The following is a 17,039-nucleotide window of genomic DNA, read 5'->3' on the forward strand; positions in this document are numbered from 1 at the left end:
TTAACTTTTTGAAAAGTTCCGGACTTTTTTAAATGGTTTGACCAGAACTTGGCGCAAGGCGCAAGCCACTTTCAAAAATGTACCGGTAGTTGAAACTAAAAGTTTGTAAAGAAACTTGTTGACGCAAAGTGATGAAAGACATCTATAAAAATACCTCTAATAAGTTTTGTGCACCCAGACCAAAAACACTACCGCTATTCCACTAGTAACCAGTGCTCAAATGCTAGTGTATTTTTTAAATACATAAACTTTTAATTGCGTTTCTTGCAATTGTTTTATACTTCATAAAAATGTAAAACAGATTTTTTTGAAAAAATCAGCTATATTGCTATAAATTTTTACTAAAAAGTGTGAATTATCGTCTGGCGCCGCAAGCAATTGAATATCGCCCAAATCGATTATGAATTTATGCATATCACATGGCGTTTTAGCCTTGCGACCAAAAATGGCGGACGGAAGAAAAGTTAACGTTCATCCTGTTGTACTTTTTGCTGTTATTGACAGCTTTGAACGTCGAAAAGAAGATGCGAAACGGGTGATTGGAACCTTGTTGGGTAAGTAAAAACCGTATTTTTGCGTAATTACCACTTTGAATGTGTGCCATAGTTGCTAAAGTTGAAACACTGGCTTAAAATCTACATTTCCAACATATATAAAACGTGTTATTTGTGGAAAGGTATTTAAAAACAAATTTCCTGATTTCCAAGCTCACTATGCTAAAATAAAGCTTAAAGCAAATGTTTTTTCAGCCAGTGTATTTGTCTTGTGAGATTTGCATCACAGAAAATTTATTTTGAATGAGATTTAAAAAGTCTGAAAACACTGACTGACCTAAATGATTCTAGTGCAAAAAAATATACATGTTTAGTGTATTTGTATTTGAAACAATTTTGTAAAATGCTTAAATCATATATTTCAATATTTTGTTACAATTTTCTTCACTTAATCTATTTTAGCACGTTCAAAAAGTGTGTACAGGTGTGTTTGGGCCTACATTGTAAATACTTTAAGCAGATAAAAAGCACTACCATAGGCTGTGAATGTATCCATTCGGTTGAAATCCAATATGTGCCAAGATGTATGGGTCACCCAATTACAACTCTGGCATTTTAGACACACTGAGATGTTACTATGTTGACACATAAGATGCACTTATGGTTAAACTTTTCATAATTGCCAAAGAGCAGTTAATGATATTTTTAATGCTATTTCCAAAATAATATTCGTTATATTAATTGTTTTCAAACTCTTTGTTCTTTTTGGCCAGTTTGCTGTTTTATAGAGAACAGACCACTGCTAAGTTTTTGTGAAATACCGTTTTCAATTTTTATACAACATGAATATTACAGGAACTGTTGATGCTACATCAGTAACTGTTACAAATACATTTTGTGTACCACATACTGAAACTGAAGATGAGGTGGCGTTTGACATGGAATTTGCTCGCAACATGTATGAGCTACACAGAAAAGTTAATCCAACAGAAAGCATTGTTGGATGGTGAGTTGTACTAACTAACACAACATGCATCAAATTATTGTGTAATTGCAACATGATTCATTTAGGTATGCAACTGGCCAGGACATTACAGAACATTCTGTATTAATTCACGAATATTACAGTCGTGAAAGTAAGTGCCCAATACATTTAACAGTTGATACTGAGCTTCGAGGAGGGGACATTGCATACAAGGCGTATGTAAGGTAAGTTTTTAGTTTTTTGATTCGCCTTTGGGTTTTTAATTGTACTAACTACAGCACAACAATTGGAGTTCCTGGAAAAACCCAGGGTATGATGTTTACACCAGTTCCTGTTGTTGTTGACTTTTACAACACCGAAAGGGTTGGGGTGGATCGAGTGCAAGCGGTATGTGTAACATATTGCAATAAAATTAATCCAAAGGCTTTTCATTATGCTTGATACAATTGCAGTCCTCACAGAGGCTTCCGAATCGAAACAGCTTAATCACCCTTCCAACAGAGTTTGAAAATGTTATAGAAGCCACTGGACAATTGTCTACGATACTGGAATCAGTTTTAAAATACGTAAATGATGTGTTGGTGAGCTACAACATGCAAATAAATCTTGAATGGCTGTGGATTACCAATTTTGTGTTTGTCCTCAGAGTGGAGCAATTCCTATGGACAGCAAAGTGGGACGTTTTTTAATGGATTTGGTTTATACAGTGCCTCACATGGAGGAAGATGAATTTGATGCAATGTTAAACAACAATATTAATGTAAGTCATGTGTGTCAAAAGATAACATATGATAAATATACTTCTACCTAAACCTTTTTTATCTGCAGGATGTCCTAATGGTGCAGTATTTGACGAATATTGTTAAAAGTCAAGTTGCTCTAAATGAAAAGCTAATTAATACGTCAACTATACAAGGTACATGATGCCTTTCTTTAATTGGTTATCTTGACACTATGGGGTGAAGGAAGGAATGAAGTAAAGAATTTTGTACTTTATAAGATGCTGAGTTGTTGTTTTCGCTACACTAAGAATCACAAGGACATGTTTTTTGTGCTTTTATTAGTCTAAAAACTACAGTGAACCAACCAGCAGTGCAACAAAACTAAAAACATATTTGCATAATCAACATTTAATGAACAGACAACAACAAAGGTGGCAAAAGTTTCCATTCTTTTTTTACTGCATTTACAAATTTTGGCTAATATGTCACTGTGTGAAGATTCCCTCATAATTAAATTTAGGGATTTTATTAAAACAGAAACTCTAACATGTATAAATGGAGTTCGGTCTAAGTGGTTCTTTAAAACAGCTGTTTGGATGTTGGTATAATTAAGCCTGTAACATCAGTTTTTGTGTGTAAATCATAAACATTACTGAAACATTAAATGTGCCATATACAAGAACAGCAAGCAACAGGTTCGTAGCACAACCCTGCCCTTTTTCTCCAGTCCAAAACCGATGATGGTTTAACAGTGTTTAGAAGCCAAAATGGGATAATTAGGAAGAAGTATCCTGACAAAAAAAATTATGTTTTTATAAACTTGAAAGTATTTCACCCGAAATATGTTACCTGTGCATATAAGTGCCAAGTAGGAACTAATCAAACACCAGTAATAGAGCTCTGTTGTAGATTCTTCCTGTTATGGAACAAGCATGTAAAAATGTAAAAATTTTGTGAGTATTAAAAAAAACTTACACATCCTGCAGCCTGAAAAGTGTAAACTGCGGTTAAGAGTCCTAAAATTAGGGAGCCAAATCCATACATGTGAAATCCAATCTTCACAATTCTTGGAACTGGGTCCATCAAGGAAAATAGTAAAGTGAATCCTTTAAAAACAGAAACGTTTAACTGACCTTAAAGTTGTTAAAATTTCGAAAATATGAATGAAAAGACTTACCAACAGAAAAAAACAAAAATATGGTACTGGTAACCAACAAATCAAGTAAAGGCTGATCACATGCTCTGGTTGTTTTTGGTAAAGTCAAGACAATAAGTTCTGGGATCAGCAAGGATACGGAAAGCAATAGAACAACTACGCGGCTTCAAAAAAAGGTTTGCTTGTGTAAAAAGTATCCAGCACAAAGAAACATATTCACTTCAAAAATACTCACAATTTTATACGATTGTTTTGTGGAAACCACCTGGTCAGGTGATAAATACAATGGGCAAAAAAGTAGTACCACATTGCATCAATACTAATCAATAAAGCAGTTTAAAAACCTAGGAAATAATATAGTACAATACATTGTATTTTATGTTGCACTGTGCGTTTAACTAGGTTTGTCTATTGAATCAACTACAGCTGCCTGTGTTTAATTAACAAGCATTTCCAGTTTATTTGCAAAATGTTGACATGTCGCATAGGGACGCAATGGCTCCACAAGTGGTCAAAACGTCACAACTATAGAAATTTCCAAAAAGTAAAACATTTTCGTTAGAAGTAAGAACTGTTTCTGTAATTATTCTTTACCATTTGGAGTTTCGTTGAGTGTTCGTGTACCACCTATATCCCGAAACTTAAAATTACACTATGAAAGGGCTAGAGCTTTTAGGGCCCTCACGACTGGTTCCACCTTCGTTTACCCTCCAGTTGTGCTGTCCTCACCGTGTGCCAATCTCACTCCCTGGTGAGATCCCGCCACATGACACTCCATAATACGGTGTAGTTGCAGCGCGTTTGGCCATGATCCACCAATTTTGCCATTCTCTATGTTGCGCTCCATAACGTTTCAACGTTGCGCAGCTATTTCCGGTTTGTTGATTTTTTAGTTGCATTGTGAGGCTATATGTGCTTTTGCCAAGCGCAATAAACTCAACTCAAATTCCATGGGAGCGATGAGGATTGATTGGTTGGTTTACGATTGGGAACGCTGCTTCATGCACGACCACGTGTGCCACCGGACAAAGTTAGTTGTGCCACACTGTGAAGGGTGGCGAACGTTACATAAATTTTTGGTCTTGCTATTATGTCACCACATCCAGTCCGCCCATGCCTTTTAGTTTCGATACAAAGTTGCACAATGCATATTTATCCACTTTTAAATTTGTTCACGTCAGGCAAAACTCTGGTTGCATAGAACAATAATATGCATGTCACTGAAACGGTGAAAGGTGATTAATGGATTGTTACCACTGGGCTACCGTACGGCGAGAGATAACAGCGTAAACGTTTACGATTTTCGTAAGACAGTAAATAACGGTTCCTTAAACCTTTTTGCCTTTGCGGACACGTTTTGAAACTGTTGTCTAATTGCGGACCCCTTTGAGTATTAGGTATTTTTGTCCTTTTTTGTTAACAAGCAACGAAAACATGGTGCATAAAATAGCGAGCACGTTCGTTCCGGGAACAAATTTTTTTTTTGCCTTTGTTGGGGTTGCGACGTCGGGAATCAACAAGACACATTGCATTGTGACGTTATTTTCCACTAACAATATACGTGTTGCATCACAATGGGGTTTAATTGTTACCGTGCAATTTGGTTTGTCGCCTAAGAAGAATGATTTTAAACAAGTTTCATGCAAGATGCAACTTTAAAACGCTGAAGCGTTTTTTTAATCGCGATTTATCAATCTCGTTGTGCGCAAATTAGGAAGTTGTCCAGACCCCCTGAAAACGCATTGCGGACCCCCGGTTGAGAACCACTGATTTAGGCAAAACGTTAGGTTAAGAACATGTTAGCCTTAGATTGTGAGTATTTATCCCGTTTTTACTACTTTTGCAAATTCGTAAAATTATGAACTGAAAAAGAACAGGGACAAACCTTGAAGTTTGGGGTTATGCTTTCCACTAATTTGTCCTTTGGAATCTAAAAATATTCACATCATTAATACTGTTACTAATTTGCACATATACATATGTGGGAACCCATTGGTTTTTGCTTGCAAAAACAATCGTGTTAGTAGGTCAAATGATGTGTATACTGAAGTGGCAGAGCATTATATAGGAAAAGCAAGTAAGATAAACACTTACCCTTTCATGTGATTGAGCTTACTGAACAAGGTAGTACCAATTATCATCGCTTAGAATATTCTGAATGCAAGCCCCGACAAGAGTAAATTAGACCAGATTCTAGTTTTATTTCAATTCCAACATCTCACTTAACCCGAATAGCTTTAACCATCAGCGCTTCCAAAAGTCTGCAATATTTTATATTTCACAAAAGCATATTCATGTCCTTCAAAACTGCCTACCTTGCGAAAGCATACATGCAATATTTAGTACTACCGCTTAAATATGTATTTAAAAACTTTTTTTACTGAAATACGTCAATGTAGTAAAAACACTATTTTTGTGCCATTGACAGTACATTAACAAGAGTAGCGGTTTTCTGTTTATTTTGCAACAACAGCCTAATTTTCTGTTGTTGGTGTTGTACAAAATGTGTCAAGTAAGAATAAAATGTGTAAATGTATCTGGGCACCAGAAAAGTAGAGGTATGGCACAATGAATTTATCAACCTTAACTTTATGCAGTTTGTGTAAAATTTGGCAACATTCTAGAGCTCTTTATGCAGCTTGTTGCTACAATATATCCATTTTAAGTTTTTAAGCGGACAAATTAACTAAAACCTAAAATCACAACAAACATCACAGTTATCCGCAAAAATAATACCAAATTGTAGTCTGTAAAAATTCATAAGACAGCAATAGCATCAATACATTCTTTAAAAAAAAATCACACAAACACATAATAAATTTTAAATAAAATGCATAGGGAAGTAAATAAAATTCACTGGTACAAATTCACACAATTTTTAATTGACCATTTAAGATGTTTGAAGTTCAATTGAGTGTTTAAGGAAAGCATGATCCCCTGCATCAAGACGGTGATTGGTAAACGAATTTATGTTCCTTTTTCGAACTTTTCTTTGGTCCTCTTGATGTAAGGAAGTTGATTTGCCATTTTGATGAGTAGACTTCTCAACACGATTTGTCCAAGCCCCTAAGCGGTATCTAAAACAATTGTCAAAAGGTTGTTTCTAACTACTGTATTTACTCATTCAACAACAAAAATGTCCACCTTGCAAAAGAATAAATTTGCACCAAAAATATGCAGTTTACCCCATAAAACAATGTTCCTCCGAGTTTTACCAATAATGGGGAAGTTTGAGACACCCACACACGAATAGCAAGGTGTCCACCTACCAATGCAAATAATTCAGGAAAAAGGCACCAAGAAAAATGAAAGCAATAATACTATTACATACCAACACCTATTCGAACAAAAAGAAACAGAAGAACAAATATTAGGTCCACAATAAATCCTTCTGGCTTTCCAGTGTAATGATTATGTTCTTTCAAGAACCACCTCAGCTATTGAAAAAATAAACAGATTTAAAACACAATTTTTACACATGTTATTGTGTGATGTTTTAACCTTTAGCACAGCCATCTCAGTTATATATTTATGGCTAAAATATTGACCGCTAGCAATTGCTTTATACTACAACATTCTTCATTACAAATGTACTGTTGTAACCATCCATTTTATTATCACTTACTTAAACCACTATTTTACTAAGGGTTGTTATTTGAATATTACTTATTTAAACCATTATTTTACTAAGGGTTGCATGGACAACAACACACTACTACAGCCTAAGGCAGGGGCGGGCAACTTCTCCAGTCGGCGGGCCTGATATGGGAAAATAAAGTACTTGGCGGGCCGGATTCCCGAATCGATACATTAATCGTGTATTTATCCAGTGATTTAAAACGGATTTTTGACCACCTAAACCAGTGGTCTTCAACCATTTTAGCGAAATCGCCCCCTTGCTAGGGCACTGACTCAATATCGCCCCCCATTATATCGTTTTTTTTAAAGTTCTTGACTCTTGAGCATTTGCGTGCAATTAGATTTACCCAGCACCAACGAATGCTTATGTTAACAGTTACCCAATTTAATTGCTACAACAACACTGAGGGTCAATTTCACGCAATTCTAACGCATCCAAGCAAAGTTTGTGACGTCATAGACAAGATAGCATCATACAATTATGCGCAAACAATAGCTATTTTTGTTATTTTGATTAAAAGTAATGGGGCATTACTCGGCAAAAGAGAAACCTATACATTCCACATTAATAACTTACACTAGATTTATCAAATTTAAGGATGATACAAAAACCCACAAAAGTAAGTGTTAATATTCTTTGTCAGGAATGTGTTCTTCTTTTTAGTTATGAAAATATCGTAGGCCTATTATACATATAACTTCCACATACATTTAAAAACACTGATGTGATTTCACTGCCAAATATAGTTGCAACTACTTCAGTTCCAGATACGCCTAAGTGAAGGCAAATGCCCATGAAAGAAATGCTTATCACATGATGAAGTAACATAACTGGACCTTCAGTTTTGTAATAAAGACACCTATAAAGGATTAATTGTTAAGTAGAATAGTTTTGGCTAATAGAAATATTATATACAAACCAAGTGAAGTCATATAAAAAATATCCAAACGAAGTTGTGATAATTGTCAATTGAACGGAAGTATTTGTCAAACCTAAACAAATTGATATTATTGGTGTAACTTAATCATAAAACATAACAATATATGCTAACCCAATGATTTATAGGGATTTGTTCCATTAAAGAAAGTCACATAACAAGCAGCCACAGTGATTATCAAGGCATGAAGCAGAGTAATAATTCTGCAACTGTATTCCGGAGATTTATTTCTGAGCAAGAAAACATATCAAGTTTGTTTAATTGTGAAGCATTCAGACTTTGTGATAAGATTGTAGTTATTATTATTTATACGAAGAAAAACTAATCTCACTTAAATATTCTTTTCATAGCTCTGTACAATGTGTACCAAACTATGACCCATCCAAAGATACGTTGAAACCGAAGAGTATCAATTTCCGTGATCATATTTTGCTTTTACTTTGTCTGCACACCAGGCAATAGGCATAGAAACGTTGGCAGTTGTTCGTTGACGATGGAAAAACCTGTGTCCACATAACAAATAGTATTTTCTTTAGTTAAACCATAACTTCGCAAACAAGAACTCAACTCTGGGAGGCGTTTAGTAAATCTAGCCGATCTCCAAAGCAATAACCTCATTAGATTACCCCAGTCAAAATAAAAATGACATGTCAAGCAAAACTTTTCGTAGACACGAAAATTGCTCTGGGCAAAAAAATGTTAAATTTAGTTTGGGAAACCGACAGTTTAAGTTTAGTTTTCTTAAAATTACCGGTGGTTGGTATCTGTAAATGCAAAGTCATCGAAGCATATCGGGTCAAAGTCCAAACCTGAAGACTTTTGGATCATTTTATAGTGTCTGCCGTCTAGCAAGTTTTTCTGTAGTGAATAGATGTAGTAGAGGCCACTGGTTTCCACATACAAATAAGCTAAAAAAACTGGTTAAACATATGTGTAGGATTGCTCAATTGAGATAGTACTTTACTATAAGTTACTGCTTTAGGCTTTGCTGTAGATTAACTTTCTGTTGATTTTAATTTTTACAACACTCTCTTGAGCCGTTGAGCGTGTATGTGGGACCAGACCAAACCAGAGTCCAGATATCTGGCATACATAAAATCTATCCTTGTGCACACCCATGGGTATACTTGTATGGTGTTTTTAGTATTTTGAAATGTGTTGAGAACTATATATTGAGTAAAAAATAAAAACGCTCTGAAAGGATAGTGGGGTCGACTAAAAGCCTGACTGGCCTGACTTTAGCGGCAGTGTTTCACAACATATTTTTTTGATTTTTGGTGCTTGTGAAAGGCATGCCTGCAACACAGAAGGCCTGACTTGGGCGGTCACGTCTAAAACTGCGGGCCCAGTTGGATCACTTGGCCTGCTTGGCCCAGCACTTCATGCAATTGAAAAACTGCGGGCCCACTATATCCAGTGCTTGTCGCATCTCTCGTAAGTACAAAAACTGCGGGCCCGCTATATCCAGTGCTTGTCGCGTCTCATGCAAGTATAAAAACTGCGGGCCCGCTATATCCAGTGCTTGTCGCGTCTCTTGCAAGGAAAAACTGCGGGCCCACAATATCCATTGCTTGGCCCGTCTCTCGCAGGACAAAACGGCCAAGTGCTGGGCCAAGCGGGCCCGCAGTTTTAGACGTGACCCCTGACTTGGGCGATTAAGAATTGGGTTACGGTTAGGGTTGGGGTCAGGGTCAGTTTGGGGTCTGGTTAGGTTCAGGGTTAAAGTCAGTCCAAAAATGTATTATGAAACACTGCCGCCGAAGTCAGGCCAGTCAGGCTTTTAGTCAAACCCAAGGATAATGTTTGGGCATTTGTTAACGTTCCCCAAGGACAATTTGTATTTTATTGCAAATGTTCTCTAGATCAGTGGTTCCCAACCTTTTTTTGACGCGGCCCAAATACTTCCAAAAAATTGTTTTGTGGTTTCTCCCAACCCATGGACATGCATTCTTACCAGTTTACCAGTTTGGTATTTTTGTCTGTTAATCAGGAAAACTTTGCGAAAATTTCTACGCCAGTTTAAAATACCAAACAAATATTATTCTTTTTTTTCTTGGACCAAACATTTCCGTTGAGCCCGAACTTTGTAACTGGTTCGAAGCGTTGTCAGCCAGGCAACACTCAACAGTGAGCTACCACATAACTTAAGATGTCACAAACGTAATTAGCCATTATCTTGCCAAGTTGTCAAGATATTATTATAAGGCATTGAATTAAAACCTTGAAAAATAAAAAAAATAAAGCTACGAAATAAAGTCAAAAAGTAGATGCTTTTATTGTCACAAAGACAGGCTACCCAACATAATTTTTAGGCGACCCATATTTGGTCACGACCCATTGGTTGGGAAACACTGCTCTAGATCAGGGGTCTCCAACTCAAAGTTTGTCCCAGGCCAATTTTTGAACTGCCTTGAAGCTGCGGGCCACATGCGCCCTTGGATGTCAAAATGCTTTAAAAGACCTTGATACTGCAAGCTATACACCACTCTATTAACACTCTAAGCCGGCTCTTTCCAAACCAAAGTCTTGGGTTCTTTAATGGTTGAAGGCGCTTTTTTCGTTGACCTTCAAGAGGTTATGTCTTCAGAATCTTTTTTGCGTGTTCAAGGCTTTTTATTTAACCACAATTAACAATAAAAGCAATTGTTTGCGCATAATTCATATCTTATAGTTTTGTCTGTGATATCACAAACCGCTCTCATATCATTGATATGCATTACCAAGCAAATAATATTTAGGTGAAATGAATCCTAAACGCTGCAGTGGTAAAACTGAAAATTACTTTCAGCAGGTTAAAATTTAGTTTGGCTAAACGTTTAATTGGCTTTAGCATTGGATTTATCTTTGACCGCGAGTTCAATTTGTTTCTTGTGAAAATCATCCTAAGCACCTAAAAGAGGCTATGCGGCCTACTCAAATGTTAATAAAATGTTGATTGGTCTTCAAAAGCATAAACGTTCCTCATCCATAAAATAAAATTACACAGTAAACAAGAACTAAACCGTTTTCTTTTTACACTTGATGACAAGTTCGCATTATATCATCATAATTATGTATCACATAGGTTCATTCTTTTTAACGCATAGTGATATATTGGTGTGTCCAGTTCAAGTTTCATTACTTTTCCTTTCTTGAACACTCGACAGGTGAGTAAAACAAAAAAATTGGTCATATTTAACGAAATAATAATATTTTTCAAATTGCTAATAACGCGCCGCGGGCCATGGAAAATTGACTTGTGGGCCAGATGTGGCCCGCGGGCCGCGTGTTGGAGACCCCTGCTCTAGATAATGTATGCTAGGCCTAACATGTAAAAATGTGTGTTGGTTATCATTCCTTTGGGCAATTTGGTCGCGAGCATATTTTTCTGTTTAGATACATTTTAAAGTAGTAAAATGAGTGAAAACACAAAAGGAGGAGTATGGAGAGATTTTATTGCTGGTGGTGTTGGTGGAATTTGTGCCGTTGTCAGTGGTCATCCATTGGACACTATTAAGGTAAAAATATATTTAAGAAAATTTAAGGAATTTGATTGTTAAAGTGTGTTTTGTAAAAGGTTCGCCTTCAAACAATGCCAGCTCCGGCCCCAGGAAAAGCTCCACTGTTTACTGGAACATGGGATTGTTTTATCAAAACAATTAAATATGAGGTAAAGCTGCTTGTTTTGTCAAAGAATGATTTAACACTGCATGTTTTAAAAACAGGGCGTTCGTGGATTATATAAAGGAATGGCAGCCCCAATTACTGGAGTTTCACCTATTTTTGCTTTAAGCTTTTTTGGGTTTGGTGTAGGAAAAGATATTGTTTCTAAAATTAAAACAGACAAATCAGCAAAACTTTCGTAAGTTAGTGTAATGAAATTATGTCTTTTGTGAACATAACAGATGATTGTGTGAAGATTTGCAATAAAATTCCTTTTTGGTGCAGATTTGGTGAATTGCTATTGGCTGGTGGATTTTCTGGAATTCTAACCACTGTCATTATGGCTCCTGGTGAGCGTATAAAGTGTCTCCTTCAGATCCAGCAAAGTAGCGCAGAGAAGATGTATAATGGTCCAGTGGATTGTGCTAAAAAGTTGTATAAGGAAGGTGGCATTCGCAGTATCTACCGAGGAACTGTGCTAACACTGTGTCGAGGTTTGTCAGTTGACCATGTACTGTTTTTCACAATCAGTTACATGTATGTATTTTTCCTTTTTAGATATTCCAGCCAGTGGCATGTATTTTGCAACATATGAGGGAATAAAGAACTTACTAACCCCTGCTGGAGAAGAGTATGTAATATAATTGCAAAAAACATTTTGTGAATGTAGTTTGTTAAAAAAGGGTTAGTGGAGCATCCAAATTATAATGGATTATGGATATGCCTATGATGATGTGTGCTCATACAGCTTGCACTTGCATGATTAGCTTCTAATAAGATATTTTTTATGCACACTTTTAGCCCATCAAAGTTGAGTATTGGAAAAGTGTTATTTGCTGGTGGAATGGCAGGAATTTTCAATTGGGTAGTTGCAATTCCTGCAGATGTATTAAAATCACGATTTCAAACAGGTACTTATGAGGGATTCCCTTTTTTTAGCTTAATGTTTTCTTACAATGTTTTTTCCTACTGGTGGTCATTCCACCTGTTTGTTCAAGGAAGGGTGCTTCAAACTTTTTTACATGTCTTTACTTGAGAGTTAAGTGGTTTTCTGAAAATGATCTGCTGCATAAAAATATCATTACCAAATTGCATGTACACATATGTGGGGACCCTTGCGTTTCTGCTTACAGAAACACTTGTGCTGTTAAATGCTGGCAAAAAATGGGAATCCGACTGAAATAAAGTTAGGAATGTATATCAGCTTTAGGTGTAGCAAATGATTTTTCACATTTAGCCTGACAGACAGCATTTTCAAATGCCAAGTCTCTAGATGTCAACTGCAGTGGTATATATTTTGTTTCATTAGCACCTGAGGGAAAATTCTCTGGTGTTCGCGATGTGTTTCAAGATGTTATGAGAACAGATGGAATTCGTGGCATGTACAAGGGGATTGTGCCTGTTATGTTGAGGGCGTTCCCTGCGAATGCGGTAAGTGGTAATCTTAGTACAAACTAGATGTATAGATACATGCTTTAATTTTGTAAAAAAATGTTGACTGTGTGAATGTGTTCTTTCACCAAGTATAAACTTTTTTAGTGCTGCTTCCTTGGCTTTGAGGCTGCATTAAAGTTTTTAAATTACGCTGTACCACCATCCTGAATCTTCTGAGGAACGAGTTTTTGTCGGAGATAAAAAAGACATACCTGCGATCTACTATTTCCGTAATTTTTCATGTCTCTTTAGGTTACATATTCCATAATTTAACGTTTATTCAAAAAGCTTTCTTTGTGTTTTGACGGTATTTGTTAATAGGCTGTTATAGTTGTTGTATTGACGAATACAAAGTCGGTCTATGCATATACCTTTTGATTTGAAATTGTCGAAAATAGGACAGTAAGATATCTTGACTAGCCTATTATTCAGCGTGTATTTCGCCAATATTATTGGGTAAAACTTGTGGGAAAGAATACGTCAACATTATAGAAAATATAGATTTTACCCTGGCACACGGGCTGCATGCGGTCCGTCGGTAGCTGTTGTGCGCCCGCGAACACTTTGTGCATACAATTATCGAAGGCAGTAGCCACAGCCCAAAGTAATACGCTCATTATCAAATTCCAGTTAAATATAAATCCATTGTGACGCAGCAAGAGCGTTTGCGCTATTTGTAACGACATAAACGGATTGATGATTTTATCTTTGTAGCAAATATCGGCACTTGCAAGAACTTTGAAACAGCTGTAACTAAGTGCTAGCAGTTGTGCTTCGTGGCAATAATATTTTTAGGTCACAAAGTCTTAGAATTAGAACAGCAAATTCAGCTAGTTAATACAAAAGAGTTTCGCCTTTGCGGCCCGCCAAGTATTTATCAAACCCTGAATATGGCCATTCATTATCTCAGTCTTGGACCACCCTGCGTTAGGACATAACCAAACTTTTAGACTCTTTTCTTTCCCTTTGCATAGGCCTACCATACGTCCTCTTTTTGGAGGACATGTCTTCCTTTTTAACAAAAGATGACAAGAAAAGTGCGCAAATGTCCTCCTTTTTTAAAAGTTTCTGATTTACCAAATACATAAGTGACAATTATGCCTTTGAAAACAGCCAAATATGCATCTTTAGAATAGATCCTGGTATATTGATTCTGGGAATCATTCCCTGTTCTGTTGCCATTGTTGCAACGATTTCCACCTCCCATAGTAATATCACACATTTTGGGAAATCTTTATTTCCAGGTTAAAATCAGTTGTCAGTTTTTAAAAAAACAAATATATTTTGCTAAAATAAGCATCTTCAGTGTCTACAGAGAGCAATAAAAGGGATTAAAATTAGAAAAAGCCAACAGTTCCTTTACAAACATGATCTTTTCTCAACTGAAAGCCTAGCAGACTAAACCGACTGTAAACACGCAGTGATAGATAAGAAACGCAAGGAAGATAAAAACAGTAAAACGTAAGAGGCGAAGAAAAAAAACACACGTCACTTACACCTCGGTAAAACCATTTTTTTAATGTTAATTTTTGCATCGATTTTATTAAGCCACCTGTCTTCGGCTATATCCAGGTTCGCAGTACGTGGTTGTTCTACAAACACAACACATGCAGTAACAACTTTCAATTGGTGGTTTCTTTTCAAACTCGTTGGGGTGTCGGTCTTTAAAGTGATGCAAAAGCGCCGCGTCATCATTACGCTGCGAAGTGTCGAACTTCGCCCAAATGGCACGGTGACCCGACCACCGAGTGGCAAACCGATTTTTAGTTTGGCCTACATATTGTTCTTGGCATAAGTGGCAAGTGGCGACATAAATGCCATAACTTCTACATGTCAGATGTTGGGAGATCTTAAAACTGCGATTTGAGGTTTGCAGAAATGCACTTTGTTTGACCATGTCGGTTTTGTGGCTACCATGGTTGACACATAGGGCACAATGCCCGCAGGGATAGCATCCTGATGGAGCGCAATTTCAAAACTAGTTCAGGACAATAAAATTGTTATGTGTAGCCTAAATCAGATAAAGACGGAAAAGTGGTAATTCTCAACGAGGCATCGTACAACAGCATTGTGGAAAGGGAGTTACAACAATTACCTCTATTACACTTGGATCAGGACTCAATAAAGCCTCACTTGGAGAATATTAAGAAAAAGTGCGAAGAATTTGTGACAAGTCTCCATCAAGCTGGTGCCATAGATGATGCCATGCTCAAGCACGTAATAGGAATGAAAACTGTAGATGGAAAGTATCAACATATACCAGGTTCTATCGCAAAGTTCTTTTCTGCTCAGGAACCCGTCTATGCATACCCGCTTTTCAAGACACATAAGCTGGAAGTGACGCAACTATAGGTAACATACCGATCGAAGATAGGCTATACCTGTAAGATTAGTGCAGGCTTCAGGCAACATTGCAACCACACGTGTAACCGCGTTTCTTCAACTGATTCTTCAACCGATCAGTGAGGAATTTTGCCATACGTCGGTAGATGAGTTTTGTAAAGACAGTAGGCAATATATCGACAATTTGCTCAACTGGGAAGAGGCAAACATTAACAGCATACCAGAACAGCTAGATACAAACCCTCTATATATTGTTGCGGCTGGTGTTGTATCGCTATATCCAAACATTAAACATTCCCTCATAAAGTCTTCGTTAAAAAATGCGCTAAACAACCACTCCACGTACTCTGGTAAGGATATGACAAGTTTAGCAAAGCTTACGCATTGTGAAAGTTATTTTGGTTTGTCATAATTGAGGTCACTCGCATCAACAACACAAGTTTCAGTTGAAAACATCCATGAGAATGGATATTTCAGGTTCGGCCTGATTCGGCCGAAATTATTCGGCCTCAATGCCGAATATTCGGTTTCGGCCCGAACCTTTTTAGGCGGGTTCGGTGCATCACTAGCGACAACCACTCAGTTAATTGCTATCGCGAACATAGCGATGCACCACATCATTTCTGGAATCGCCCCAGTACTGTCTCAAGCGCAAATCTTCAAGAGATTTATTGATGACATTGTTTTTATTTGCATTGGTGAAATTTCTGCCAGGCGAATTATCAATGCTCTCAAAAATCGATTTGCGCGGTTTGGGTTAAAACTAACAATACGCACTTTACACACCAATGAAGTTGACAAGAGTTTGGAATTTTTAGATGTGCTTCACAGAACAACGCCAGCACAACCCTATCGGCTTGTTACGTGCAGCTACACAAAGCCAACCAATTATAATCGACTGTTTTTACATGGGTCATCGCACCATCCGCCTGCTACTTTTCGTTCAATTGTACGAGCTGAAGCGATTCGGTTGAGATACCTCAATCAGTTGTATTTGGATTATAACAACAGCCTGAACAGGTTGAAGTTAAAGGCGAACTGCTCCGGCTTTTGTAAAGCAATGACCGCTGCTGTTGTAGAAGAGGCAAAAACCTGGCAGGAACAGCGCCACCAATTTTAATCCCTTTTATTGCTCTCTGTAGACACTGAAGATGCTTATTTTAGCGAAATATATTTGTTTTTTAAAAACTGACAACTGATTTTAACCTGGAAATAAAGATTTCCCAAAACGTGTGATGTCTTTAGAATAGAGGTGTGTTTTACATTTTTTGAAAATACAAGCTGATTTTAGTTTTGTGATTTGATAAACGTTCAACTTTATCCAAACTATACTATACAATTTCTGACGCTTTTATTTTTTGGGGTCCCTTAAACATGTTCTTTTTAACAATGTGTCCTCCTTCTTGGGGATGGAAATATGGTAGGCCTACCTTTGCAGATTTTGATAGTAATTTTTTTTCACGCCCATTGAGATTTTGTTTTCGGGGGTGCATACCCCGTGCTGCACTACAATCTCTTAATTATTTCATAGTGTTTTTTGTGCTGAAGTGTCTTTTTTTAGTGTGCTCAAGTGTCCTTTTACAATTACGAATGAAATTTTGACGAAGAGGCAAAAGCCTTTATAAAACATCGCTCAACTCGTTTTAGGCCATGGACCATCAGTACAATCAAACAAATATCGTGAAC

General features: G+C 36.9%; 4 protein-coding genes and 1 pseudogene across 7 annotated transcripts; 2 read left to right on the forward strand and 3 right to left on the reverse strand.

Moving 5' to 3' along the window:
• Window positions 1-287: 287 nt before the first annotated feature.
• LOC145212226 (eukaryotic translation initiation factor 3 subunit F-like) lies at window positions 288-2,525 on the forward strand. Its single transcript, XM_080080272.1, has 7 exons — window positions 288-554; window positions 1,350-1,500; window positions 1,566-1,703; window positions 1,758-1,866; window positions 1,932-2,060; window positions 2,126-2,239; window positions 2,308-2,525. Exons 1-7 carry the CDS (start codon window positions 401-403, stop codon window positions 2,401-2,403), a joined length of 891 nt encoding a protein of 296 aa, XP_079936398.1. The 5' UTR covers window positions 288-400; the 3' UTR covers window positions 2,404-2,525.
• Window positions 2,523-4,680, reverse strand: LOC145212232 (uncharacterized). The gene is made up of 5 exons (XM_080080283.1): window positions 3,593-4,680; window positions 3,379-3,521; window positions 3,177-3,307; window positions 3,051-3,117; window positions 2,523-2,992 (listed from the first exon to the last, which is right to left on the reverse strand). The coding sequence occupies exons 1-5, from the start codon at window positions 3,664-3,666 to the stop codon at window positions 2,862-2,864; spliced, it is 546 nt and encodes a 181-aa protein (XP_079936409.1). The 5' UTR covers window positions 3,667-4,680; the 3' UTR covers window positions 2,523-2,861.
• Window positions 4,681-5,695: 1,015 nt separating this feature from the next.
• Window positions 5,696-8,788, reverse strand: LOC145212227 (TLC domain-containing protein 5-like). Of its 3 annotated transcripts, XM_080080273.1 has the most exons (9): window positions 8,686-8,788; window positions 8,503-8,618; window positions 8,266-8,437; window positions 8,049-8,164; window positions 7,917-7,989; window positions 7,706-7,856; window positions 6,689-6,794; window positions 6,502-6,622; window positions 5,696-6,434 (listed from the first exon to the last, which is right to left on the reverse strand). In XM_080080273.1, exons 3-9 carry the CDS (start codon window positions 8,358-8,360, stop codon window positions 6,248-6,250), a joined length of 849 nt encoding a protein of 282 aa, XP_079936399.1. In that variant the 5' UTR covers window positions 8,361-8,437; window positions 8,503-8,618; window positions 8,686-8,788; the 3' UTR covers window positions 5,696-6,247. The 3 variants fall into 3 exon arrangements, with proteins under 3 accessions (XP_079936399.1, XP_079936401.1, XP_079936400.1); XM_080080275.1 differs by lacking the exon at window positions 8,503-8,618; XM_080080274.1 differs by lacking the exon at window positions 8,686-8,788 and having other exon boundaries at window positions 8,503-8,664.
• A 120-nt stretch (window positions 8,789-8,908) lies between these two features.
• On the forward strand, window positions 8,909-13,380 carry LOC145212225 (mitochondrial carnitine/acylcarnitine carrier protein-like). 2 transcript variants are annotated; one of them, XM_080080270.1, is made up of 9 exons: window positions 8,909-9,055; window positions 11,310-11,431; window positions 11,491-11,583; window positions 11,639-11,775; window positions 11,862-12,070; window positions 12,135-12,207; window positions 12,378-12,487; window positions 12,886-13,007; window positions 13,116-13,380. In XM_080080270.1, the coding sequence occupies exons 2-9, from the start codon at window positions 11,330-11,332 to the stop codon at window positions 13,176-13,178; spliced, it is 909 nt and encodes a 302-aa protein (XP_079936396.1). In that variant the 5' UTR covers window positions 8,909-9,055; window positions 11,310-11,329; the 3' UTR covers window positions 13,179-13,380. The 2 variants fall into 2 exon arrangements, with proteins under 2 accessions (XP_079936396.1, XP_079936395.1); XM_080080269.1 differs by lacking the exon at window positions 8,909-9,055 and adding an exon at window positions 10,977-11,080.
• Window positions 13,381-13,415: 35 nt separating this feature from the next.
• On the reverse strand, window positions 13,416-14,979 carry LOC145213115 (uncharacterized; annotated as a pseudogene).
• Between the last annotated feature and the right edge of the window lie 2,060 nt (window positions 14,980-17,039).

This window comes from Phallusia mammillata, chromosome 2 (genome assembly GCF_965637545.1).
Source record: "Phallusia mammillata chromosome 2, kaPhaMamm4.hap1.1, whole genome shotgun sequence".
Classification (NCBI taxonomy): domain Eukaryota; kingdom Metazoa; phylum Chordata; class Ascidiacea; order Phlebobranchia; family Ascidiidae; genus Phallusia; species Phallusia mammillata.